Below are 27,644 nucleotides of genomic sequence, written 5' to 3' on the forward strand. Positions count from 1 at the left end.
CCTCCCCTCTCCCCCCATCTTAAATATCCCCCCACCCCATCCCTGTTCCCATCCCCCCTCTCCAGGCGCCCTGGGTGGGTGTCAGGACACCTCGATGATCTCCATGCTACCCGAAAAGCTGGACTGTTTGCCGATTTTGCCCAGCTCTTCCCGGGCCCTGCCCTCGGACATGGTCTCCTCGAACTCCATCTGGCAGCTCCTGCGCTTGAACTGCTTCTCAGCGCCGGCCTCCTCGTGCCAGCTGTGCCGCCCGTCCCGCGGCTCGGCCCGCGCCTTGTCCCTCAGTCTGATCTCACAGCCACCCGCCACCCCGCCGCAGCCGAAGGGCGGTGGATATGGGCCAGTGCTGGCAAACAGGCTCCCGCCGCTACCACCAGTGCCACCGGAGTCCGTGCCAAAGTACCAGCCGGCCTCGCCGGAGGGGGTGCTGGGGGACTCCAGGTGCACCCCACTCCAGGTGGTGGTGGTGGTGGTGGTGGTGGCAGCACTGGGAGCGGTGGCCGGCTGGCTGAGCCGTGGTGGCAGCCCGTCCTCGGCTCCAGGGCTCTTGCGTGTGGTGCAGGCCCCGCCAACGTTGAGGCTGAGCCCATGGGCTGGCGAGCCCGCCGGGTGCCGGTGCTTCCGCCGCTGCCTCACCTTGGCCTCCAGCAGGAGATCAGGCCCATTTGGCCGGTCAGGGCTGTCCGCCCCTGGGGAGAAGGGGCTGAGGCCACCAGGGCCCGAGGGGCTGTCTAGCTTGCAGAGTTTGGGAGCATCCCCTGGGCCAGGGGGTCCAGGGGGGTCCTGCCGCAGGCCAGGGGAGTAGGCGGACTTGATGTCCAGGGAGAAGGAGCGTTTCAGGCGGTTGGTGTCCTGGATACGTTCGGAGGAGAGGTGCAAGCCGTTGAGCCCCTGCTGGAGGGTGGTGGGCGACAGGACCTTTGGGGTCCCACCTTGCCGCTCAGGGTCGCCGTGGGGGGACACTGAGCCAGTGCCTCTTGGCACCTCCTCGGCCTTCTCTGAGGTAGGTGGTGGGGGTTGCTGGCTGCCCTCAGCTGCCTCTGCCAGGTCCTGCTGGGCGTCCCCCTCGCCCCGGTCACCCTTTGACTTCAAGGCCTTGAGAAGCTTCAGGCTCCTCTCGTACTCCAGAAGCTGGCCCAGGAAGTTGAAGTTGGGCGAGATGGATGGGCGACGGTCCTTAACAAACCTGCCAAGAGGCACAGACAGCCCCAGTTGGTGCTTGGTCCTTCAGTGGGTCAACCCTACTCTCAGCCTCTTTGAGAAAAGGCATTGTCCAGAACCTTCTGACCAGACCCTCTGAAGAAAGGGGTCTTGGGGAACCATGGGGCCTCGAGATGCCCCAGAGGTAGAGCTGGGACTGCCTCCCCCCCTCCATTTTACCACTGCCAACCATTCCTCATTGCATGCACTTTATGAATGGAGGCTTGGTTTGGTTTCACCCAGACTCAGCCAAAGCAAGAAAGAGCTCCAAGGAGCTTCCACCCTCTCCTTCTGGGCTCAGTCTGCTTTCCTTCCCTGGAGTGAAGCCTAACTCCTTCATACCCTCTGGGGAAAACTCACCTGTAAGCATCATCTGACGACATACCCATGGTCTTCATGATGTAGGCAATGGCAATGGTGGCCGACCGGGAGATCCCAGCCAAGCAGTGCACAATCACCTGGCAGCTGGACACCTTGGCCTTGTCTGGGGCATGGTAGAGAAACAGAGAGAAAAGCATCAATGTGGTCAGAGATGGTGAGCAAAATGACTCTAGCCTCCCTCCTCATCCCCTTTGGATGAAAGGGTTGCTGGGAGCAAGTCCACGAAGGACAGGTTTTGAAGGTTGAGCACTGGAGGGTCTGCAACCATTGTAACAAAAGCTCACCAATGAATTCAATGGACTTGTCCAGCCAAGGAAGCAGCTTCTCACAGTAGTTGTCATTGACAGGAATGCGCATGAAGTGACTATCACAGATGAAGTCTGGCTTGGGACAGGAGTTGCTGGCATTGAGGACATAGCTTATCCCGTTCTGTGTCATCAAGTCCTGGTGGGAAAGAAGCGATCAAATGATCAGCTGAGTTCAGCCAGCACTGAGTGCTGAAGATCTGCCTTGCCATGCACCTGCCTTTTCCCATCCCAGTATTTTCTCCTGTGGATCTCCCACTGCTGTCTTGGCCTAATTGATGGTAGCACAGCACAGATAAGCTGAGAAGGTTGCGTCGATTTAGATGATACAGGTTTGAACCTCAGCAGAGCTTTGGTCCAAGTCAAAGCAAGCAAGACCAAAGACACCCAGAAGGGGGTCCCAGAGGGGAAAACCCAACAACCCCAGTATTAGAGGAATGGGAAAATACAAGAAAGAAAATCAGCGAAAACTCTGGCTGAAAGCTTTGAAAGTATTAGCTGAGGGAGAGAGGAGGCATCTCACCAATGGAGTGAGGCAAGTCATTGGGAGCACCCTATGTTAATCCATGTCTTTGCTCCCACACCCCTCAGAAACACATTGGTAGTTTTCACATATTTACCCGTTGTTCACAGGTCTTCACTGTGAACACATGCTCTTATGTTGGGGCATAGGCAGGTGGCAAGGGGAATAATCTCCTTCCTCTCTGACACTGGAATGAACCTGGACTTGTTTTGTGTGCCTTTTCTCCTTTGGGCACTCAATGGCCACCATCACTGCCCATATTTCTGACTCAGTAAAATGCAATGGCACAAGGGAGACCTTAGGTAGATAGGGTCAGATGAAAAACTGCGATGAGAGGGTGAGGTTCAACCCACAGGCCATCCATCATGGAAGTGGCTTGCTGGGTGTGTGCTGCTGCACCCACACCAACCTCCATTCCTTCCCTCCCAGGGCTACAGCCATCTTCACCTATATGCAGTGCTGACACCAAATTTATGGCTCATTTGACCCATCCCTTTTCCCATCTCATCAGATTAGGTACCATCTGTACAACTGCAGGCAGGTTGCTTACAAAAAATGGGAAAATGTGTGCCAGGGGCTGGGACTCAGTGCCTGGTCTGCACTATTCCAGGGAAGACCCAGAATTAAATGGAAGGAGAAAACATGGAGATAAAAGAGTCCTTCCACACATGAGAGTGGGTGGATTTGCCATCTCTCTTTTGCAACATGCTGGAGAAGAGAAGCATCATGCATGCTGGAGAAGAGAAGCATCTGCACTTGACCCCGCTCTGTTGCCTATGAATAGAGCATCTTCTGGCCACATCATGAGGCTGGCAGAAAACAAAACTCCAAAAGATGAACAAAACCCTCCAAGGAGGTGAGGAGGGAAGGAAACCATCAATTTCCCTGCCTGACATTGGCTCCTCAGGAGACCGCACCAGGATTTCAGCCCTGGCTCTCCAGTGGTCAGTTCCTGCCCAACCCAGCAGGCTCTGCAGAGCCCGGCCTCAGCTCAGTGGAGCCAGCCCAGCTCCCGGGCTCACATTCTTGGCATTTTTCTCTTTCATTTCCTTCTACTCCCTGTATATAATTTCTCTCTCCCTCCTTTCTGTCTCCAACCCCCCTCCGGCGTCATGGTCCCTCTCCCCCCTTGCCTGCCCCGGGTGAGGACGCCTGGCTGGCTCCCTCCTGCCCATGGTAGGCAGGCGCCCGGCGGCATTTTAACTGCAATTCCTCTTTCTTTCCTCTTGCAGTTATTTTTCCTTTAAACAAAATTCCTTCCCTGGCATGACATCACAGCACAGCCCTTCCAGCACCTTTAAAAGGGCACTGTCCCTCTTTTCTCCTCTCTCCCCACAGCAAAACTTTGCTCATTTTTGGGCCTCCTGAACAAGCCCCTGCCCCTGGCCAGAGCTGCCTGTCCCTGTGCTGCTGCAGCTGAATAACCCATCTTGCTCCCACTCTTTCTGGCTCCCAAGGGGATCACAGCATTGCTAAAATCGATGTTAAGTGGCAGCCTAGCTGGTTAGGTGGGTGGGTGCAAAGCTGACTCCTGTTCCACATCTCTCTCCAGCTACAGTAACTCCCCCTCCAAACCCATTGTATTTTCCCGGCCATACTCCTCCTGCCCCTGAGTTTGCTATGGGCTCTTGGGAAGAGTTTGACCACCCCAAAGCTCATCAATATAAGACAACTCATCCTATGATCACCCTCCCCAGTTCTGCTGGGCTCTGCCTATGCACTCCCTGCCTTTCAGCCTCTTGGTAGGGTCAGACTGGCCATGCATGGTCCTCCCACCGGGCAGGAGAAGAGTCCTTAATGCTCTCACCACCCTGCATGGCTGGGGTCCCAGATGGGACAGGGCAGATGTGTCCTCTCAACAGGGTCATACCTTGTTTAGGACGTCTTTCTGGGAGCCCAGGTAGAGATGTGGCAGGATGCGTGTGGGGCCAACATTGGCCACAGGCAAGCATGGCTGGGAGATGCTCATCGGCAGGATGGCAGCTGGCTTCCCCTCACAGAGCCCTGGGAAGCAGGACGAGAAGGTGGCAAAGCCTCCTGTGGAGAAAATGGGGACATTGAGCTTGTAGCAGTGAAGCTGAGATCGTCAGTACTGGGCTGGGGACAAAGCGGTGATAACCCTGCAATATTGAGAACACAGCCTTGAAGAGCAAAAAGCCACCAGCCATTGCTAACCAGTGCAGACACATTGTGATGACTGTGCCACACACATGGAGTTAGGAAAAGAGATCTAGCTCTGATTTTTCCTGCTGCAGCTGGATATTAATACACACGTGAAGCATTGCACACTCTCTCCTGCTCTTCTCAACTTTATTCAGACCAACAATGGGAAGATAAAGTCCTTTTCTTGGCTGCTTGGTACTCTGAGGACAACCAGGGTCAATCTTTGATAGAAAAACCTGCCAGTGCACGATGATGACAAGCAAGCCCACTGAGGTGCAAAGTTGCCTGCGTTGGGGAGGTCAGCACAAACCTTGCCACAACAGCTACACTTACACATTGCAGTTTCTGAGAGTTGCCCCCTCTGCCCAGCCCCGCTGAGCCCATGTTTTCCGTCACATTGGACTGGATCGGCACATTGGTACCTGCAGGCCATTGCCGTCTTTCATGCTCTGACCTTACTGAACGTGACAGTACACAGCACCCAATTTATGGCACCGAGCTGCTGGAGCAGTAATACCCGGCTTGAGCATTTTTAAGCCCGATATTGAAAGAAAACCCCCAGCTGGGACTGCAGTAGGTGGCATCTGACAGCCAGAGCTATTGCCACTGTATCTGCCATAGTCAAAAGCACAGTCTAAATGTGATTGAGCCTGCCTGAAAGCCAGTCCCCTGCTCAAGCGGCAAGAGCACTCACTTGAGCAGGGCAGCAAGCATTGCCCTGCCTGCATGGTGGGTAGCTCGGGGAGCTGGAAAACCCGCAGTGCTGTTGCACATCCTGCACAGTTGTGTAAGGCCACTGGTGATCCTGATTTGCTCTCGCTCACTGGTCCTGTTCTCTGAGGTAGAGCTGGGTCTGGCTAGCGGTGGCCCAACCTCACTCCCCTCCAGCTGAGGACATCTGGGTGACAGCTTGGTGCAATGGACAGGACCTTGGGTTGTATAAGCCCAACCAGTCTCCCCTGAGGCTTTTCCAGTCATGCAAATGAGCAGATACAGCTTGACATCACCCAAAGGGCACAGATGACTTTGGGGCTTGACTGCCTTTGACAGAGTGAACAGGATGCCCCCACGAGATCCTTCTGAAAGTCCAAGTCTCTGGACTCAGCACTGTGGGAATCCTTGGCCCATCTCCACAGCTAGACAAGACCTTTTGATGAATCTTCGGTAATGACCTTTCCATTCAGTCTCTCTCCCCTTTGGAAGCAAGGCAGCCTTGGCACATTCTCAGTTTACCTTCTCCAGCACCTTTCCAGCATTTCTGCTGACCCTGCTGGAGCACCTCCCTGGCTGGTGGTGTGGCACCCAGGCTCTGGTGGGGTATGACTGGTACTGCAGACAACCCACCCCACATGTCTGGGAGGTGATCAAAAAGCCAGAGCAGCGCACAAAATCATGCTCACACCACCTGGGAACATCCAAGGTCCTCCATCACCCTCCCTCTCAGCAGCTCCTGGTGTTAGGTCCCACTGTCCCATGAGGAAGGTGTTCTCCAACCAACCTCTTTCCTCCCCTCTCTTGTGTTTTCCTGGCTGGCAGTTAACAGAGCTCCCAGCTTCAAAACCTGGCCAAGTCGGGAGCAGTAGAGTTAAAGCACCTTATCTTCCCTAGCACTTCCTTTTCTCTGGCTCCCTCCAAAATGACATCACCTCTCAAATGGGACATTAAATCAGAGCAAAAGCAGGGGGCCCAGCGCAGGTGCAGCACAGCTCCAGTTACTGCTCATCCCTGCGCTGCGTCCCCATTGCCAAGGAGCGTAAATCACTGGCCAGAGCCCTGTGTGGACATGTGCGACCTCCCTGCTTTGCCCCGTGCTTGAGCACACACTTCTGATACCTGGGGGATGCTCAAGCAGAAACCCTGCGGGAAGGGTTTCCTTCAGCTGCCCCCCCGGGAAGCCTGTAGCACACGGGGTTGACTGGGGCACAGATTTGACCCCTGGACTCATGCAAAACAACATGGGAATTTTTCCAAAGAAACCCAGCACATTTTGGGGGAGGAGGATACATGCAAGCACAGCCCCAGGTATGCTCACTCGTACCCGTCAAGAGCCACCCGGGGCCACATATGGTTTAATATCGCTCTTTAAAAGCTGGGAGCACAGGGTGATCTCATAGCTAAAGCAGGTCAGGGCATGCCACTCTCCCTTGCCTGCCTCCGCCAGCACTTGCACGGCAGCAGATCCTCTGCCAGCCCTGGCTGGGGAAGTCCAGTCAGGGGCAGAGGGGGCTGCGAAGCAGGTGGGGATGTTCACAGAGTGGCAGCAGACTGGCACCCTCAGCTGCGGTGCCTACCCCAGCACGCTGCCAGCAAGCGGAGGATGTCACCACCCGAAATTATACACATAGCATGCCCTGCTTGTCCCAAGCAAAGCCTCAACCCTGTGTCTGGGAGCCCGGGCATGCTCCCATCCTGCCTGTCCTCATCTCCCCCATGTTCGCAGCTGCTGAGGGCAGCCTGGGCTTGGGGGAAATCCTAGAGATGGGGCTGTGTACCTGACACCATCCCAACCTTGAAGTGACACTCACCCCACCCCACGTTGGCTGCTGTAGCATGCCTTTCATTTTTAGAAAGTGAAACAGCTCTTCAAAACAATCCCAAAGGCAGTGAATGTCCCTGGCTGGGCTCCAACCGATACCTGGGCTTTCCCCCCTCTATCCCTGGGCCACGGATCCCAGCTTTTGCTAGGAGAGAGCAGCAGAGCCCCAAGGGTGAGGAGCCAGGGCAGCACCGGGTCTTTGTAGTGTTTCCTCTTTTATTCAGTGTCGTTCCAGGAGCACCATTTCTCTTGGCACATGGGGAATTAAGCTCAGGAAGGATTTGTATATGACATGGAGCGGGTGCTCGGGGATCACTGGTTTGTTCTTGATGCTCCCCTCAAGCCTAGTAAAGGCTTGCTGGGAAGGAGCTGGTCCCTGCATGGCATAGCTCTGTGCACTGCTCATGGCTCCAGCACTCCTGAGGGCTCTCAAAACCATTCCCCAGAAAACCCAGTGTCTTCCTGCCTCCTGCAATTACATGAGGCAGAGGTGGAGCCCAGGAGAAGGGGGATGTTGGGCACATGTAACCAGGACAGAAGTGGGGATGCCTTCACTGCTCCTGCTGAACATGGAAGAAGCAATAGCCAAAAACCAGCATCAGGCAGGGCTCTGGGAGGGTTTTGGGGGGGTTTGCCCCCAGAGACATAAAAACCCTTAGTGGTGTCCCGCTCAAGGTGGGGCTGAAGAGAAACACAGCTTTTGGGAGGGAGGGGAGTGCTGTCACCCTCCTCTCTCCAGAGGAAAGATGGAAACTGTGACATGGGGTGTTGCAGCGACTTAGTGCCAGAAGAGTGCAGGAACTCAAACCTTGTTTCTTCCCCCATCCTGGGCTTCATTCATGGGGTGCTGACCCTCCCTTCCACCTGTGACTCTGCCCTGCAGAGACCCCTGTGGGCCAGACCCTAGCCCTGCTCTGCACAGCCCTGGTGGCAGAGGAGGGGGAAAAACACCACAACTTCTCCTCCACTCTCATCTTTGCCAGGCCCTCCTCTCTGCACATTTTCCAGCTGAACATCTATGACAACCTCCCAGTGAAACTGAGTTTGTCGGGAGAACAGATGCCGCAGAGGGAAGGCAGCCAGCCTGGGAATCCTTCCCAAGCCTATCCATCAGCCCCAGGGGAAGATGCCAGTAGCATCTTTGAATAAGCCCCTGTGGTACTAGTACTGCTGCAACTGTTGGGGAACCCTGTGGCTTTTCCCATTGAGCAGAAAACTTCACTGCCAAGCTGGGACCTTGCCACACCTGGGGTCCCCTCCACTGCCTTGGCTGTCACCTTCAGGCGGTCACTGGGGACATCTAGCTTATGGTTGGGACACTGACCACATCTCAGGCATCACCCATCACCAGCAAGTTGCCCTGCTCCCCTCTCTGCCAAGACAGGGCAGCAGTGGTGGTGCAGGGAGCGTGACACAAAAGGTGACAAAGTCTAGGCTAGGGACAGGGTTGTGATGTGGCATCAGTTTCCTCCTGGTGGTAAGCCCCAGCTTTGGGGATTTACAATCCATTGAGCTGCCCAGGACTTTAGGGGAAATGCTGCTGAAGATAAAAGGGAGGTGTGAGCCACATTAAGCAAGGCTATTCCAGATCCCTGCTGCTCCCCACATCCCTCTCTACACCGAGGCCACCTTCCTAGGCTGGAGGCATAAAGTGGACAGAGGGAAACGATAGGGCTTGAAAATCCTCTCACATGTTGCTCTGATGGCTACAGACTGCCCATTCATCTCCAGCCCCATGGACTCCCCTGCTTCACAGCCTCTTGAAACACCCCAACAGCTCTGGCCTTGACGCTGCATGCCGATGACTGCAAAAGGGCTTCCCAGGGCACCTGCCTCACCCCAAAACCACTCTTAAGGAGAGCCATGTGCCTCTTGAACAACATCCCCAGCCCCATGAGTCTCCTAAATGCCCCCAACAGAGATATACTGAACAGCAGGGACATGTCCTGTTTGCCAGCCTCCTGTATGCGTGGTGGAGCACATCCAACCCAAAGCCCCTCAGCAGGAAACAGGGAAGAAGAGGTGACATGTCACCCCACTGTGCCATCAGCCTGTGGCAACAAGGAAGAGGGGAACAGGCACAGCCAGAGCTGCAAATCCTCCCTGGGCCAGCAGCAGCCACCCACCGCACCCCACCTCCTCGCCCCCAGCTCTCACACCAGGAGCTGGCAGGAGAGCAGTGGGAGGTATTAAAGAGGTGGTTTATAGCCCACCCTCATTGCTCCTATAATGACTCTTAAAGAGCAGCAGCTGGAGCAGCTCAGAGACTGGTTCCTTGTGCAGGTGCTGAGGCTTTTGCGGCAGCCCATGGCCCCAGCAGTGGGTTTTGCACCTGTGATCATGCTGGAGCCCCTCTGCTACCATAAAGCTCCCTGCGACCAAGGGGGCTGAGAGAGGTCTGGCTCTGCTTAGCTCTCATTAAAATGCCTGTGGTGGCTGAGAGCTGCTGCCAGGGCGGCACGTGGCGAGGGGCAGCGGGGCATGCAAGCAAGCACGCGCCTCGGCTGCTGCTGGAGCAGCCACCACACCAGCACAGTTACCCCACTGCTGTGCCGGCTCAGCAGCCAGGATGGTGCCTGGATACCTCCTCCCCATCATCCCAGCCCCCTGGGGACACACTGTTCCCAGAGACCTGATATATCTGTCCCCAGGTGTTAAACCACCTTACTGAATTGAGGCATGGCAGGAGATAATGAGAGCTGGGGGGGGACCTGCAAAACCCCAGCCCTTGCCTGCATTGTGCCCAGCCTTGACAGGGTAGTCAGCCCGAGCATTTGGCTGAGCATCTCTGTGGCAGGTTGAATTGAAGGAAGGAAATTGGAGGAGCCAGGCACGCTGCACGTCAACCCCCAAAGAGCCGCTGGGAAAATCCCTCTTTGCAAAACGCTGTCTCCCTGGCTCTCGTGCTGGGTGGGAACCTGTTGGTGCCGGCAGCTAAGCCGGGCGGTGTGATGAAACACTGCTTACTGCCACCCTTACTCACTGCACTCCGGGAAGCTCCAGGGCTTTGTCAGCACTTCCTCGCTGCCTGGGACGTTTCTGAGTTTTCCCCTGCCTCCATCCTTGCTGTTTCCCTCTTGGCATTGCAGCCCCCTTTGCTTTTCCCCAGCTCTGCCAGCAATGCCCGATGCAGGCAGCCTGCTTGGTTGCATGCCCTTCTCAGCCCCCTGGGTGAAATCCCAGTGCTCTGAATCCTGGCCAATTCGCCCTCTCCTGGCTGATGCTCTTGTACTTCCATCCATCTCAGTGGATTGGAGAGAGATGTCTGGTGCTCACCCAGTCCCCTGTCCCCATCCCGCATCACCCTGCCCAGCAACTGTGCTCTCCCCCAGCCCAGGTTTTACCCTACCTTCACTTGGCACCAAATTTCATCACCCCACTGCTGGCTCCTCTTTTCTTTTTTTTTTTTTTTTCTTTCCAAGCAGTGGGGATGAGAAAGCTGATGAATCAGCCCTATTATGGATTCATGTGAATTCCCTGTTTCTTCAACGGTCACCCCAAACAGCCTCTGTCCATCTGCTGCTACATCACCCTGCTGTCTCTCAACCTGTGCCAGCCCCCCCTGGCCTCGAAGGCTGGTCCCAGACCCCTCTCCCGCTCTCCCAAACAGGCGGAAAACATCCTTGAAAAAATGGAAAAGCATCAGAAAGGAAGCCCTCCACCCACACAACCACAGACACACTCCCCGAGCTGCTGGGCTTGATTTTCCACAGGTGACTGTGCCTGCTTTGGACCAGCCTTACTTGTTCTAAGTAAAGAAAAACATGTCATTTCCAGGAGTGACTTATTACTAATGACACCACCACTGGGTTATGTATTTCATGCCACAAAAACCTGTCAAGCACTTTTAGCAGGCTCCCATTTTAAGTGGTGATGGAGGGGAAGTTTCTTGATTCAGCCCTTTGGTAATCTAGGTCATTCCAGGCTCGGCATATTTTTAAGATGCTCCAGTTAATATCCCCTTCCTCTGCTTGCCCTTCACCCTGGCCTGGGGGGTGGCAACACTGCAAACCCCCTTTCTGAAAGAAATACCCCTGAAGATGGGCAGGCAGCAACCACGCTAGTGAAGCGAAATGGCTCCGTCGGGCAGCTGCCTGGGTCCAGGCAACACCACAGCGCTCTTTTAGCCGATTGCTCCTTGCACACCTCACCACCCTCGCTAGCCCTCTCCCCGCCGCACAATCCCCTTTGCCCGGGGCACGGACGCCCGCAGCCTCGGTGACGCCTCCTAACCGGCGCCCAAGGGAGCAGAGATGCCAGCGGCAGAGCCTGCCCTGGCTCCTGCAGCCTTCTTCCATGCCTCCTCCTCTGCTCCGTCCGCACACTCACCAAGCTTGCCCGGTTACGGAAGGCTCGGGGGACCCTGGAGCGGACCCTGTGGCCAGGCAGCCTCGCCGGACCCCACACCAGGTGGGAAAGCTGCCCATCGCCGGGACTGTTGCCGATGCCCCCCCCTTGCCCGCTGCAGGCAGCCTCTCACCTGCCTGAAGGAGCTGCCCCCTCCGAGCAGCTCCTTTTCTGCTGCTGCCTGCGGGACCAGGCTAGCTGCCTCTGCAAGCGCTTCCGCACACTGCCCGCGGCCGGGAACTGGTGATCGCTCCCCCTCCACACGCTCTCCGCTCGCCTCCATCTCCCCGCTCGCCAGCTGCCTGCGCTCTTTGTATCGCCAGCCATCGCGCTCCGCTCCCCGTCGGCCGCTCGGCAAAGGCGATCTCCGTCCCCCGGGCAAAGCAGGGCTCTGAGCAGCCCCCTCTTCCCCCTCCGTCCCCATTGGAAGGAAAGGAGCCGGCCGGCTGACAAACCTCTCATGTCCCTGCTCTCCTTCATCCTCCGCACCCTTATTTTCAGCTTCATCTGCCCCTCGCGCATGTCTGTCCAGAACTGGTCCTCGGAGGGAGCAATCATTACATCCACGGGCATCCAGGCAGCCGGGCTGCGGCTCGCGGAGCACCTCTTGCCTTAGCAAAACAACAGCTGGTGGGCCAACAAAACACTAAAAAACCCAAAAAAGCCCTCCCGCGGCAGGGCACCGCCAGCCTCGCCCGGCTCCAGCCTTCAGGCTGAAAGAATAAAAAGCATTAAAAAAATCGAGCGGGGCAGGGGGGCCCGGCGCAGCCCCCTTTCCCCGGCCGCCCTCCTCCTCGCCTCTCGCCCCCTGCGTGCGCGGCTCCCGCTCCAGCCTGAATGAGCTCAGCCCATGAGCAACAGCCCCGCTGATCCATCCACCGCCGCGCTCGCAGCGCGCTCGTACGCGCTCATAGCTAACGGGTCAGGCATGCGACCGCATTCCTTACTCAGCACACAGACACGCAGGAGAACGCCGGGCCTGACATATGCTTCGCTCTCCGCTTAAAGGCGCAACCGCGTTTTTCTCGCCCGCGCAAAGCCCCTCGCAGCGAGTCGAGATGGGTCGCTGCGCCACGCCGGACTTGGTCCCGCAGAGTTAATTTGGGGACAGGGACTTGGAGGGAGGAAGCTAATCCCCGCACCTCATTTCAGCACCAGCCAGGACAGTGTGTGATCAAAGCGCAGAAGGGCGGATGCGACACCGCTCTCCATCCCTGTTCCCTGCACTCCACGGCTGAGCCCCGTCCTGTCCGCTCCCCACAGCTGCTCCTGGCATGAACCAACACGCAGCCCCTGAGGGATGTCTGACTCTGAACCCCAGCGCCGAGAAGGGCAATACCATGATCTCCGTTTCTCAAGGGGGAAACTGAGGCACAAAAGATTAAATAACTTCTCCAGGGTTCTCTGCTGCAGGCAGAGCTAGGGACCAGAGAGCAGGTCCTAACCGCCAACTCATCTTTCCTCTTGATGTCTCCACCAGGGATGCTCATCCTAGAGTGGATTCAAACAGCTGGAGGCAAACGGGCCCCAACAGCTGGCAGGGAAAGGGGCTGGAGCTGGGCTGCTCACACCTGTATGTGGCCACATTGATGGAGTTCTCTGCCCAGTCCCAGTGGAGAAGGATAGTGGTCTGGAGGAGATGCATCCTCCGCCAAAGCCTTCTCATGTGCGAAAGTCCAGCAAGAGGGGATATGTAGAAATGGGCTTTCCCAGTCCTGCTGAGGTCTATCCATCAGTGGTGACTTCTGAAGCAGGTTGGGGGTCGATGCATTTTATTCCTTGTATTTGTCCTGGGGGAGAGAATTACTTCTCCTCTCCTGTTCCCACCCGTGGGACTCCTTAAAACGTCTCCACACAGCTCCTTACGAGTTTATTGGTCTGAGCCCAGGCCTCCAGAAAATCATTCAGGATTATAGCAAGCGGAGGAGTGGGGTGGGGGGAGGGAGGGGGCATGTATTGTGCCTTTGAAAATCTGAAGCTTTATGGGCTGAAAAACCCCAGGCTGAGCCATATGTGAGTGACTTCAGTGTTTTTCCTTTGAATGACATCACATGAGATGAGGTCACTGGCATTTACTAAGTGCTCTCCCCTCCCCCCCTCCCTGAGTGGAGCCAGCCTCCTAACAAGCCTTGTTGTTGTAATAAATATGGTTTGATTATTATCAGATGTGGGTCAGAGGTTGGATAAAATTCAAAGCATGCTCCAACTAGGTTGGAAGAGAGAGGAGCAGTCTTCCCCCAAGAGCCATGCTTGGGAAGCAGCTCCCCAGGGGGTCTGTGGTCCCCCAGATTTGCTACCTCCATCCCTGTGAGGGAGCATACGTGATGTTGGTGGCCAGTACCAATGGCTCCCAGCAAGGGAGATGCTTCCATCTCCCACTGCCACTATGCCACTGGTGCTCTACCTACGGTGGTGGGTGATTCTTCTGTGATCCGCTGTCAGCTGCGCTTGGGACCACACTGGGGTGGAAACCATCATTGGGTCACACAGGGGCAGCAGCTGGCTGGCTGCTCTGTGCCAGCCCAGGGGGATGCTGCAGGAATGATGCGGTGGATGAGGGGGTGCAATCATCAACCTGTCCCAAATGCAGCAGTGCACAAACATGAATATGCCTTCCCTCACTGCCTTTTGGTTGCCCGATTCCCTCAGGGTTTTGCAAGAGCCTTCGGCACAAGTTATTTTGATGCTGGCAGGTTCCTTTAGGATGTAGTCAGACCTAGTTTTCAGCTCAGGGCTGCAGCTAGGGAGCTAGGCATGACACCAGCAAGCAGTCCCCGATGCAGGATGTCCTATGTCCTTCTGATCCTCAGCAAAATACAAGTGAGAAACCCCCTTCCCCCATCAGTGTGAGGTCCAGCCATATGGAGATGCCACCTGCAGCCACCATTCCCCAGGCAGCTTCCTCCCTGTCTTCTTCGCCCCTTTGCCAGAACTGGGGTAGGGACTGGGAGCTGGTGGTTACACAAGCGAGTACTAGCAAGTAGAGAGATGAAAGGCAACAGCCATAGTACAGAGACACATCCCATGTACCGCCTGCTGCCCCTCAATCTCTTTCCCCAGGTGCTCCTCCTGGCCAGGCTGTCACCCATCCTGCCTCTAGCAGGAGACAGAGATGCATCACTTGGGAGGCAATGCCCAGCCTCGCTGGCCCTGCTTTGCTCTCACTGCCACAGTGCTCACCAGCCAAAAACCTGCTGCAATGGGTTGGGGAGACTCATGCAACCTGCCTGCAAGAGCAGGGAGCAGAAAGCCCCTGTTCAGCATCTACACTGCAACAGTACCTATAGCCTGGCACAAGCCCAGCCGGGCAGTGGCCAGCAGCTCCTCTCTCCACCCAGCGCTGGGACCTTATAATAATTCCCAGCGCTGACCTTTCGCAAGCGTGCGGCACGGGCCCGGGGAAAGAGGGAGGGGGACAAAGGGAGGCAGGTTTCTCAAAAGGAAGGAAACCGCAACTGGGTAGTGGCTTCTGTCCATCAGGATCTCTGATTGGGGAAGTTGCCTTTCTCCTGTCAGCTTTCCAGAAATGAGAAATTACATGGCAGTTTTGTAAGTCTTGGCAACCGGAGGGCTCCTCTTCTGTAAGCCCCTTCTCCTCTGCCCCTCTCTGTCTTTGGCCCTTTTGCTCGCCTTTTCTGGGTCTGATGGTTAAAAACGCAGCTGGAGGGGGAGGGGAAACTCCTCAGGGTAATTATAGAATCAGGAAAACAAGTTGTCTGACGACAGCGTTGCTAAACAGGGAGGTTTAGAGCATAGGTCTGGAATACAATCAGCTCGCACATATGTGACCTGGCTTAACCCCTCCCAGGGATGCAGCCGCTGGTCCCTCCGGGACCGAAACCCTCCTAGGCATCTCCTGGTTGTGGCAGAGGATGGGAAGAGAGTACCTTACCCGCTGCCATGCCTCGGGCTGTGGAGACCGGGAGCAGTCCCTAGGGCCAAATCCAGGCTGGATGGCCAGGGTTGGATGCCAGCACCCACTGGATGGGGGCTGGAGGGCAAGAAAACATGGCCTTCCCTGGCCAAAGAGGTCCCAGACAGCTTTGCTGCAGGAAGGAAAGCAACTCCTCCAGTGCCACATGCCCAGGGGGTGAAGTGAGCGAGGAGGAGGAAGGTTCGGAGAGTTACCAGAATCTCCAGGACTGTAAAAATCTCAAACCTTAGTGTTACCATTTGAAGTCCAACTTCAAGTGGCTAAAGCCAATGCTATGATTTTTTTAAAAGTGCCTCTCTCACTAGGCTGGCAATAGCACCCTACTGCCATCCCTCTGGACAGCCAAAAGAAAAGTATCACTGCAGATAATCCCCCTGCGCTCCACCACCAATGGCCTGAGAAAAGCCAAGTGTAACCCCCTCCATGGCACTTCTTACCTTTCTTCTTATCCTAGAACAACCAGAATACCCATTCACATTATTTGCAAAGCTGGTTCTTCAAAACTCCCAAACCTGGGAGAAGCAAGAGATTGAGAGTCCTGCATGAGCATGCTTCCCCATCTCATCCCATCATCCCACCCCTGCATGCTTCGTATTCATACCCATACTCCTGCCAGCCAAGGACCTGCTTCTTTTGGTTCAGCACAGTATGCTATGGGATGGAGACATCCACGGGTGGGCAGAGGTGCTTGTGGAAGGTTCAGAAGCAATAATTAGACTTTAGAAGAAAAACTTGTGGGTACATCTGATGGATTCACACCAGTAAGTGCGTGCTCTTAGGCTTTGCAGTCTGAGGGTACCTGAAATAGCCCCAACGCTTGACCTACGGGTGCATCTTCAGGTGTATCTACGGGTGTATCTAGCAGAGGCTCTGCTGGAGTCAGAGGACAAAGTGCATCCTACAAGTGCTGCATCCCCAGGAGGCACACTCACATACCAAAGTTGTCAGATGAAATCGTGATTCTGTCCAGAGTGGGTGATGAGGAAGGTGACCATACAATAACCAACTGCAGTGGGGTCCTGCTTTCCCACTCCCATCAGACAGCTTCTGTTTGACAACCAAAGTGTGGGTGTTCAACCCCCCTCTGCTCTGCCCTGCTTATGCGCTGCTTTTACACCTGCCTACCTTGGCTTTTTTCATATTTCTTCTCCTTTCCTCTGAAACAGCCTCAGCCCGATGTGTTTCAAGAGGAGCAGGGAGCAAGGGAGATGTGATGCGGGCGTGTGGCTTCAGACTGCCATGACACACAAAAGCATCGTGGTATTTTCAGCCAAGGATGTGCAAAGACACATCCAACTGCCCTGATATTTAATCTCCTTTACAGACTGTGCTTTCCCCTTTTTTTTATTAAAATAATCTGACCCTGAGTCCTTGTTTCTAACATAATTCCAGCCAGTGCTGAACACACTCCCACCTGGGCATCTCAAGTCAGCTCCTGCAGCTCCTTTCCCTTTTCAGTACTTCATTTTGTCTGCTCTGAACTCACCTGCCTTTGGTAGGTTCCTCCGAAATCCCCCAAATCTAAGCCCTCTCCAGATCACCACCACCATGCAATTACAACTCTCCCCAGCCACACTGGCTGGTTGCGGCACCTCTCCGGGCTGGAGAGGACCTGGGTCATGGCCAGCGCTGCTGAGGCCAGCCCGCTTGCTGAGGAGGAGGATGGCAAGAGGAGGGCTGGGAGGGATTTCTCACTGATGATATTGTTACATTCTTTCCGAATCCTGGGAGTAAACAGACGCTCCAAATTTAGAAAGAACAGGACTGGAAAATTTAAACATTCCTTGAAGAATTGGTACAAAAGCCGGGGGGGGGGGGAGCTGAAGATGATCTCACATGCGCTCCCGAGCCAGATGAAAAGCTCATGACTCGAGTTCAGAATGCAAGTGAGGGGCCTGTTTCAGGTCGGAGTGCGATATTGCAACAATAAAGCTCGCCCGGCACATGAAACTGCAATGAGAAGAGCCTCTGCCGTGCAACAGGGGTCCCAGCCCCAGCGGTCATGGCTGCTGGGACCACTGCTTCTGGCCACACTGCCATCCCGGTTTTGTCTTTGGCTGGCATATGGCTTTGAACACAGGAGAGAGAAGCCCGGTGCTTGGCTCAAGGACCAGAAGAAGGGATGGGATGGGTGCCTGAGCATCATCTGAACGAGCATCCCGAGCCCTCGGCTGTCGCTTTTAGCTGCCGAACAGGAGCAAAGGAAGATCTCCCCACCGTTTGCTGCAGCTGGACAAATGGAGAGGAACTGGTGAAGCTCAGCACCCAGAAGCTCAGCACCACACTACGGCTCTGGCGCAGCTCCAATACAAGAGCTGGCACGCAGGAGCCATGAGGGAGCGGTGGAGCCAGACCGCTGCTGCTGCTTCGTAAACAGATAATGGCTGTTAATAAAAACCAAGTGGGAGTTTGCAAAGGGGAAGAAGAAGGGGGGGGGGGGGGGGGGGGCGGGGAACGGGAACCAAAGTGAAAAAATAAAGGGAAGAAAAAAAGTGGAGGGAAAAAAAAGCAAAAAAGCAAGGGTTTGTGCTGAAGTAAACAAAGGTTAAAGAACAGTCAGGCTCCTGCAGGAATAGCAGAGCTGGGCCGGGAGGGAGGGAGGGGGCATTACGTAATGCAGGAAAAATGTTGGCTCCATTCAGTTTTCCACCACTTCATGTGATGTCAGGAAAACCATATAAATCAACAGGCTTTCTGCTCCCACGGATGGAGGGCAGCAAGCAGCACTATTTATACTTACACAATTAAAAAAAAAAAAAAAAAAGGGAAAAAAGAAGACAAGCTGATGATTTCCAAGACTGGGAATAATTGACTCAGATTCCTCCTTCCCAGCCCCACTGGAATCGCTGCTTCTGGGTTGTTAACCCTTGAGGGGCCCCCACTGCCGCTCCTGTCACCCCCAGTTCCCCTGTCCTCGCCCATCAGCCTCCACCAGCTCCTTCAAGGGTCTGATGGATGATGGGTTGGAGGTGAGCAAGAATGGCCAAGCATAGCATTTGGACAAGATGGGAACAATGAGGCATGGACGTGTGGCAACCCTAGAGAAACATCTGCTGGGACTGAGGAGAGTTGGGGAGCATGGAGGGGCTCAGGAGGTTTTGGGGCTGCCTAGGGCTGGCACATGGGTTTGGGGGCCTTCAGGGTGGGGTTCCCTGGAGTGCTGGTATCTACTTAGGGACAGGCTGAGATTTCAGGGTAGCACCCTGAGATTTTGGCAGCCCTGGCCAGCCTGACTCCCCACTGGGGTCACAAGCCACCAACAGGGAGGACCCAGGCACCTCTTGTGGGACACAGATTGGGCTGGGGCAGGATGAGTTGCTTGAGTCTGGAGCGGACAGACCGAGGGGTTAAACCCCACCAGGGTGAGGGGTCAGAATCAGGCCCAGCCTACACATTCCCCCTCAGACCTCCCAAGAGCTGCCTTTAAAACAACCCGGCTGCTGCCGACACCGCAGGCAGGAGGAAGCTGCGCGTGTCGGCAAGTGTGCCCAGCCTCCCCCGGACGCTCTCCGCAGCCGCTTCCAGTCACGATTTCCATGTAGAACACCGCTGCCATGACCCAGTGTTCTACATTTTGGTTCCCGTTTTTTCCACCCGCTGGCAGCCCGTGTTCCCCATCAGACTGTGGCCCAGCAGCGCTTTTAATTGGGGAGGTTTCACCTTTGCTTGGCACCTAGCACAGCCGTGCCCCTGCTTTGGGGTCAGGGCTCCTGAAGCCCAGGGAGATGGAAATGGCCACCCTGAAGATGGAGCATGCATGTGCCCAAGTGGGGTGCAGGTTTGCTCATAAGGGGTTCAGCAGTGGCTGATGGCCATGGGGGTGGCATGCCAATGGCATTCACCCAGCATGGGGCAAGCTGTGCATGTGACTGGGGTCCCCCAAGTCTCTCCTCACTTTCCCAGGGAGGAGAAGGCTCTGGAGCTTTAAGGGCCACCTCACCCAGCCCTGTCCCTGCTCCAGGAGGACTCAGGGGTGTGGGGTTGTAGCCAGCACACAGCCCTGGGAAAGTGGTGGCGGGTTGGGGGGTGCCAAGGTCACGCTGCAAAGGCTGTTTCCTGACCCGTCCCGGTGACTAAGCAGGTTCCTTCCCAGATGTGACCGAATCCGCCTTCTCCTTCTCCTGCACCATGCGCCAAGCCGTGCCTTTGTTTATACTGTGATGACCTTGGAGCTGCATGCACGGCTGCTGGGGCAGGCCGGGGGCGGCCGTAGCAAGCTCATGGCTGCATCCTCCAGCACTGGCCTCAGCAGAGCTTCTGCAACCCGGGCCATGTTAATTAGGTTTAACGTGATTTCGTGTAGTCGCTGCTTGCTTTTGAAACCCTTGAACTGGAGAGTTTATTCCTGCTATTTCTCTGCTCCGCTCTCCCCATCACAACACAGTTGCTCTAATTCAACAGCGCTTACCCATGCCTTGCATGGTCAAGGCTCCCTGAATGCCACTTGCTCGTGCCACCTTCCCCTTCACAACTACCCAGTCCTAGGGTCTGTAACACTGCTGGGTTTGCGAGCACAGTTGCTCCCTCCATTCCTGCGATGTCCCGGGAACACAGAGGTCAGCATCCTCCACCTCGGCCCCAAAGCAGTACGCAATAGCCACAGGATAAGGACGGGCTTGGGGAATGGAGATGATCCCCATCTCTCTGCTTTCGTCACTATCTAGGAGCCTGGCTGAGCTCAGTGGGACTGAGGGGCTGCGTGGGGCAGTGCCTGTCCACCCCCCAACAGGCAGAGAGCATGGAGGTGGGCAGCCAGCCAGGCAGACACCCAGCCGTCGCAGCCATGGGGAATTAAAGGCAGCTTTAACTCTCCTTTCAGCAGTTCGCTGCCCCTTTCTCCTCTTCTCTGCTGGGTTGGAGTGTTTCGTTCATTGGTCACCTGTCTCCCATTTTGCTCTGCAGAAGGGCTGTAATTAGGGCAGCGTGTGCCTCCTCCTGCCTGCATGCTTATGCCCAGAGAACATAATCTCCAGCAGACCCTGACTCACCCGGTGATGACCCTCTGCTTCTGCCTTTGTTCCCCTTCCTAGCACATCCATGGATTTCCTCTCCTGCCCTCCCTTTAACAGCAGTGAGAGGGAGCAGAGCACCTGAACTGGGTCCAGCTCTTGGCACGTTCACTGGGGCCGAAGCAGCACAGGGATGGGAGAACAAAGGGCAGCTTTTGGGTGGCTGTATCCATACCACTGCAACCCCTCCATACCCTCTTCTCTCGTTCACCCCGGCTGGTGGGTGCAGTGGTGGGGAGCTAGATGGTGCAAGGAATGAATGCATGGAGAGGACCCAGCGATGCCAGCCTCTGCCACCACAGCCACCAGTGGCTGGGAAAGCAGGTGCAGATGGACACGTGCAGCCACAGCTCCATAACTCCAGACTAAGGGCATGAGCACCCGGCAAAGTGGTAAACCCAGGGCTCCTACCTGTGAGGATGGAGACGCTGTGGAAACAGCTGTCCAGCTTGCCCAGGAGGATGGAGAGGAAGCTGTCAGCAGCCAAGCCGGTCACGTCCCTCGTGCTCTGGTCATAGACCACCACGTCCTGGTGCTCCTCCGCCTCCACCTGCAACGGAACAGTGAATACTGGGTGTCAGAGAAATAGTGCTGAGGATGCTGCTGCCCACACCACCATGGGAAGCACAACTCAATTTAGCAGTCACACAAATGGGACACCCCAGCTCCATGCTGTCCCCACAAGCTGGCTTCACTCACCAAATGAAGGGTTCGGCCAAGCTGGGACTCTGCTCCACAACTACAAGCGACTGTGTCAGTGCAGATGCCTATCGGAGCAGCCCCACCAACTGTGAGCACTTTTGAGAATCCTACCCAAATAGGGTCACTCCTCACCACTGCCCACCCTCCGCTTGCCATTATTTAACCACATCCCAGAAGTCACCATGACTTCTTTCACCACCTCCTCCCCACCCAAACTTTGCCTTCAGCCTGACTGGTGTCATGGGGATTTGGGGGTGGTTCTGCAGGCAGGGGTGCTCCCAGCACAGTCCTTGTGCTGCAGCTGATGAGAGTGGGGCTGGAGCAACAGCTCTTCAGGGCTCATCCTGGAGACACCGTGCCCAGTACAGTAACATCTCTGTAGGCACTACACCTCTGGAAGCTCAACCCAAACTTGCAGATGACCCCTGAGGGCTGAAGGAGAGGGAAAACCTGCTCTTTAGCTCTGTGGATGTTCAGGGGATGTTCCTTCTTCTGTCTGTAATGCATAGTGGTGCTTCCACATGACAGAGATATGCTAGGGTACAGGGAAAACAGCTCCCAGACTGCTCTCATGTGACTTTACACGCCACAAACAGCACCCAGCCCTGCTGCCACTGCAGGGTCTTTGGGGCAGGTGAGATGGTGGGGTACCCTGAAAGCAGGCGGGTGTCTGCAGGCAGAAGTCCCCCCATGCCCTGACTGAAGCAAGAGCATTCAAGGTGCAGCTGGCCGTTCCTACGTCTACCTGAAGGTCTGTGCATAAAAAGAAGATAAAAATCCTTGCAGAGGCATGGCTGAACGCGTTCACTGAATAGCTTGATGGATGCCACACGCTTGCCTTGCCTGCCCTCCCAGCCGGTGTGGTTAAGGCACATCCATCACTGTGCGGGAGGAGGAGGAAGCAGCAGTGGGCAGGGAGGGAGGGTCTGTGTCCTCTCTCCACCGGCTCATGTTGGAGTTGCCCATTTCCCATCCCCTGCCCATCCCTCTCCGAAATCCCTTTAGGATAGCACTTGAACTAGGAACCACTCACGGACACCCGCCTCCTTTTGCTGTCTCACTGCCATGTGCTATCTTATCACCAGAGCAGATTAGCTCAGGGTTGCTGTCGATATTAATGCTGCTTTCACACCCTGCTGCAGGTGCTTCCCTGCTCAGCAACGTGAGCGCCATCCAAATAAAACTGCAGGGTGCACCAATTTAGCTGAGCTCATCACGTCTCCTCGCTGCAGCAAAAGGACGGCCCCGCACCAACAGAATTCCCTGCCGAGCCATCACACGCAGCTCTGCAATACGGAGGGGGGAGCTCAAAGGAGCTGCCTGTCCCCAGCCCAGCACCAGGCACTGGAGAGCAAAACTGGGCCCGCAGGTCAAAGGGATGACGGGAGGGATGAAAAGGCAGCGGCAGGCTGAGAGGGAAGAGAGAAAGATGCGGGAATTTTAAAATAAGACACTGGAAAATGACCAAAGCCACCTGGGGGTAAGCCAGCTGAGGATCTACCCCGGCATCTCCTCCTCGGCCATCCCTGAAGCAGGACTTTTGCAGGAGGCCATCCCAAGCACAGCTGGAGGAAAACATGGTGGCTGCCAAGCCAGCTCAGAGCCGGGAGCCCACCTGTCCTTAGCAGGGCCGCTATCCCTTTAAGCCCCTCTAGCACACCCTTAGCACATCCTGAAAACCCAGTCCCCGGCCTAAAGCCCATGCCAGCAAAAACATCCCCCCTAAAAGCACGGTGAGGCAGGGACTGAGCTGCGGCGGGGCAGGGGGTCGTCCCAGCCACACAGTCCCAGCCAGGGTGGCTGCAGGGGAGATACCAGCTCTGGCTGAGCAGAATTATCCCACAATAGGATTTACTGTTCCCTCCGCACGGGGAGGCTTTGTTTGGGCCATTACTGCAGGGTTGCTGAGCAACGGCAGAGATGTGCGACACGGTTTACATCTTATTAAAGTTATAATGTTTCACTCAATGTAAATGCCAAACAAGTGCTGGCCTCGCATGGCCCGGCTGCAGGAAATAAATACTGCACTTGCTGGGGCAAGGGTGCCTGCAGGATGGTCCTGAGGAGCCCTCATGGAGCACACAAGGAGCCCGCAACACCGCCCCAGCTCCTTGCCACAAAGGGAAATAAGAGGGAGATGTCTGATCTGGTCTGTGGGTTTCCCATTAACCTCATGCACTCCTGATATGTGGAGGGAGGCACTGGCCCTTCTGTGGCCTTAAACATATGGAGGTTAAAAGCTAACCGGGACAGAGGAAGAGGGTAAAGCTGAAGAGGTGCTCAGGGCCAGATTCGTGCCTCTGCCAGGGACATGGCTGACAATAGAGGAGTGCCTCTGAGGAGCAGCACCTCCATGGTGAGAGCTTTCCCATGGAGGTTGCCCATCAGCACAAGACTGCTGAAGTAACCAAACCTCCAGGCATCACCCTCCAGAAAGGCTCCCCAAATCCAGCCAGCAAGGGACAGTGGGGCCAAGGCACAGCAAATCTTTTGGCCCCAAGTAGATGCTCAGTGGGGCTTTCAAACCTGTGCATGCCTTTGAAAAGCTGCTGCTCCAGGGCACCTCCCCAGCGACAAACCTCCCCCTTGCCAGCATCTCAGCTACGGGAAAAGGCCAGCCCAGACCAGGGACCACACGGCCAACAGCTCCAACCAAACCCCAGCTGAGACCATCCATAGCCTTTGTGCCAAGCCCAGTGCTCCCAAACATCCTCCCCAGCTCTGGCTGGAGGTAACTCCCTTATGGACATTTGGTCCTGGGCACTGGATGGTTCAACACAGTGCGGGTCCCTGCTCCACCTCTCCCCAGCTGCCAAGCAGGGATGACGAGCTCTACAGGTGATCCAGGCTAAGATAAGAGCAAGCTATTCTTATTATCCCAATTACTACCGACATCTCAGTCACATATTGTTTCAAAACACAGTGAATCACCCCGCTGAAATAACAGGGCTTCCATCAACATAAAGAGCAGCCAGGCACATGGCTCAAAACTAAGCCCCGGCTTTCCCTCAAGCAAAACAGCTGCTTGCAGAGCCATGCTCCTAATGCAAATAAATAAATATTCCCATCGCCCGAAGAGACCCCTGTCATTCCTCAAAGCGTGGCTATAGCCGCCCTGGAGATAACTACATTTCAGGAAGTGAGAAGAGGTCGAGAGGTGGAAAGACTTTCCAGGGGGATCTTGAAGAAGTGAAATTTTCAACATTTCCCTCAAGAAATTCTAGTAAAAAACCCAAGCAGGAATTTCCCATAACCTCTGCCCCCGAAACTGCACCAAGGAGCTGAATTATTCCAGTTGTTATTGGAATTTATTATGGGGAGAATTTATTATTGTTAGTATTGGGAGAAGGGTTCCAAAACAAAACTAGAGCACTACATTGGTACCATTTTTGTGCAGAGTGATACTATTGCTAATTGGGAGATGAATTGCTGCTGCAGTTTCCCAGCCGGGCACCATGGGAAGACGCACACGCCCAGCGAGATGCAGTGCACAATGGGGCTCAGGGAGCGGTGGCTTAGCTATGACCACAATTGTAGACATTTCATTGAAAAAACAAAGGAATTTTTATTTTTCCCCATTTCTTTTTTCCCACCAAATGGCCCTATCCTTTCCTTGCACCAAAAATGCCAGGAGCTGCTGTTATCCCCCAGCACTGCTCCAGACAGTAGCATCCAGAAGCAGCATTAATGGTACCCTTCCTTAACAGTGGTATGGAAAAGAGGGGCGCAAGCACTGGGAAAAGCAAGTTAGACAAATGCTCTTATCCCCCCTGTCTGTGCATACACAGGAGGAGCGGAGGGGCGAGTGAGGCAGGGTTGTGCATCTGTATTAGCCCCTGTATCCCTTCCCAAAAAGCAACTGCCACCCAGGGCATTGCCCGCTGAGCCAGGATGCGCAGATCGAGCTCTCTTTGCACTGGGAAGGCGAGCAGGAGTGGGATGAGGTTGGGGCTCAGGGCTGCCCCTTCCCTGCCTGGGCAGCCCCACATTGCTGCCGGCTGCCTTTGTCTCAGCAGCCCTGGCCGGCCGGGAGCAGGAAACGGGAGGAGGGCGGGAGGCCCGTCAGGAGGAATAATGGGGCCGGACAATCGCACCACTGATGTCACCCTTCCTGCCATCTGCTCCCAACGCCAGCCGTGCCCCCGTCCTCCCCTGCTTCGCCCCACCACTTCCCCCAGCCTTGATGTGGGGAGCCAGGGGCAAAGCAGGGCCAGGGGGGGAACTGCCCAGTGATGGCAGGTGGAGGCAGGGAAACGATAAGGGGGTAATGGACGTCTAAACCAGCTTTCAGCATTCCCCTCCGAGGGTCTGTGCACCTGGAGGCAGCAGACCATATTGATTTCTGGGGGTCCCAAAATACATCCACAATCCAAGTGGCTGAAATCGGCAGTGTGGGGGAAGGAGGAAGGGGGAGAGGAGAGTTTATCACCCCAAAATGCAAACTTGCAGGTGTGTGCATGAAAAGGCTTGGACACCCTGGGCCACAGTCACCACCCCTGCTTTATTCCAGATGAGGATACGGCTGTGACCCCTCCCGCTTCCCCCCTCCAGCTTCCCAGGGCAAGTAGCTTAACCTCACAAGGGTGCCCTGAAGCTTAATTAATTCCCAGTCTGCGTGCACTGGGAGAGCCAGCGCGCAAGCAGGGAGCGTGGCAAGGGCTGAGCAGAGCGGCAGCAGGGGCACGCTGCCTCCTGCCCGCGGATGCGCCGGGAGAGATCTCAGCCCTACCGAAAAGAAAAAAGGAAAAATTCATGGATTAAAGAGGCAACGCCTCTCCTCCATCCCCCGCCCCCAGCATCCCTGGTTATAATCACCTCCCCAGCCGGTACCTGGACCATTACGCAATGATCCAGGAGCGGGGAGGAGGCGATTGCTCCTTCCTTGGGGACAGAGCAGGGACCGCCAGGGCGGACCAGCCGACCCCTTTGGGAGCCACTGCTCCTCTGCGGCTGCCGAGCTGCAGGTCTGCAGGCGGACGGCATCAGCTGACGTTAACTCTTCCATGCTTCCCCCTTCCCCGTCATCCTCCTCTTCCTCCTCCCCCCCCCCCCCCCGCGCCTTGCGCATCGCTTTGGCTGCTGCTGCCGCTCCACGTGACGGCGGCCACTGCAGAGGTGACCCTCGCCGGGAGGAGGGCGGCCGCGCCGCTCTGCCTCCCTGCCTGGCGAAAAACTGATTATTCTGCTTTATTCTCCCGGGGATTTAAAAGCAGCTAAAGCCGTTCAGGAATCAGTCCCTGCAATCCCCTCCAAATCGCCCACCCCGCAGCATCCCCGCCGCAGATTGGCGGGAGCCCCCCCGCGCTGCCAGCCCCCTTGATCCCGGAGGGGTGATGTCACCGGCAGCCAATGCGGACGGCGGTGGCTTAGCGGGGCGGCGAGGCGGGGCGGGGGGGGGACACGACACGACGCAGATGGCTCCAGCTGGGCCCAGCATTTGATTAATCGCCTGAATTACCCTCGCTTTGCCATAAAATTACAAGGCGGGAGGGGGGAAAACGGTAAAAGCGAGCCGGCAGGAGGGCGGGCTGCGACGGCAAACCACCCTGCGGCTCCGTCCCCCAAAACCGGCACCCACCGGCGCAGCCCCCCCGGCAGCACCTCGGCTGAGGGCAGGACCCGGCCGCTGGCACCGCGGGGGCACCCGGAGCAGTTCTGGCCGGGGCTCCAGCCCAGCTCCCTGGCTCAGAGCCACCTCTATTATTTAACTGGGAGCGATAGAGAGAGGAGCCTGGGAGAGATAATATGCCATGACACCGGATAAGAGCTTCTGGCGTCACAGGGGAGGAGGATTACATGTCCCTGAATGGAGTTAGAGATGACAGAGGGGAGGGGAAGAGTTTTTAGCAGGGGATTAAGCTTACAGCTCCAGGAAGGCTTTGGGGGGTTGTTTGCTGGCATAGGACAAGTCCAAAGGCCGATATACCTGTTAGACTTGTCTGGGGAGGGCTCCTAGAGCAGGGAGCCACATCACTGGGGTGGTAGCAATGAACAGGTCCCCACGGACAGCCCTGTGGCCGCATGAGCTCACGCACCAGCTCTTCAAAGGGTGCCAGAGAGATGCCAGCAGATACTGGAGTCAAGCAATGGAAGAGGAGGAGGCACATACCAGGCATAGACCAGCCCTTAGGCCAGTCTGCATCCCACCCTCACCCCGCTCCTTTCTACTGAGGAAGAGGGTGTGAGCATCCACCAGGAAAGGTGAGGGCCAGATTCCCTACCTTCATCTTTGAGGCAGGCTGGATGAGCTCTGTGATGGAGACCTTGTCCTGCTGGAGCCTCCTCTTGACGAGCTTGGAGCAGCAGATGTTGACAGAGCTGAGGACGTGCCAAGAGTTGTACTCCACAAAGGAGCGGCTGTCAATGACCAGGGTGCCCTCTGCTCCGTTCCTCAGGAGGCTGGCCAGCTTCTTCGGGTCCATCACCTTGCGTGGGAGCCTGTCTCCAGCCATAACGGGCCTGTCCCCTCTATGGCGAGTAGGGGGCAAGGGGCAGAAGGGCAGGGTAGGGACACCAGCACCCGTCTCCCCGAGGGGAACGAGCG

At 56.0% G+C, this 27,644-nt stretch overlaps 1 protein-coding gene across 1 annotated transcript; it reads right to left on the reverse strand.

Annotated features, from left to right (window-relative positions):
- Window positions 1-81: 81 nt before the first annotated feature.
- On the reverse strand, window positions 82-27,552 carry DUSP8 (dual specificity phosphatase 8). The gene is made up of 6 exons (XM_074149617.1): window positions 27,322-27,552; window positions 20,810-20,948; window positions 4,280-4,446; window positions 1,866-2,025; window positions 1,561-1,684; window positions 82-1,186 (listed from the first exon to the last, which is right to left on the reverse strand). The coding sequence occupies exons 1-6, from the start codon at window positions 27,550-27,552 to the stop codon at window positions 82-84; spliced, it is 1,926 nt and encodes a 641-aa protein (XP_074005718.1).
- Window positions 27,553-27,644: the final 92 nt, after the last annotated feature.

This window comes from Numenius arquata, chromosome 6 (assembly GCF_964106895.1).
Source record: "Numenius arquata chromosome 6, bNumArq3.hap1.1, whole genome shotgun sequence".
Classification (NCBI taxonomy): domain Eukaryota; kingdom Metazoa; phylum Chordata; class Aves; order Charadriiformes; family Scolopacidae; genus Numenius; species Numenius arquata.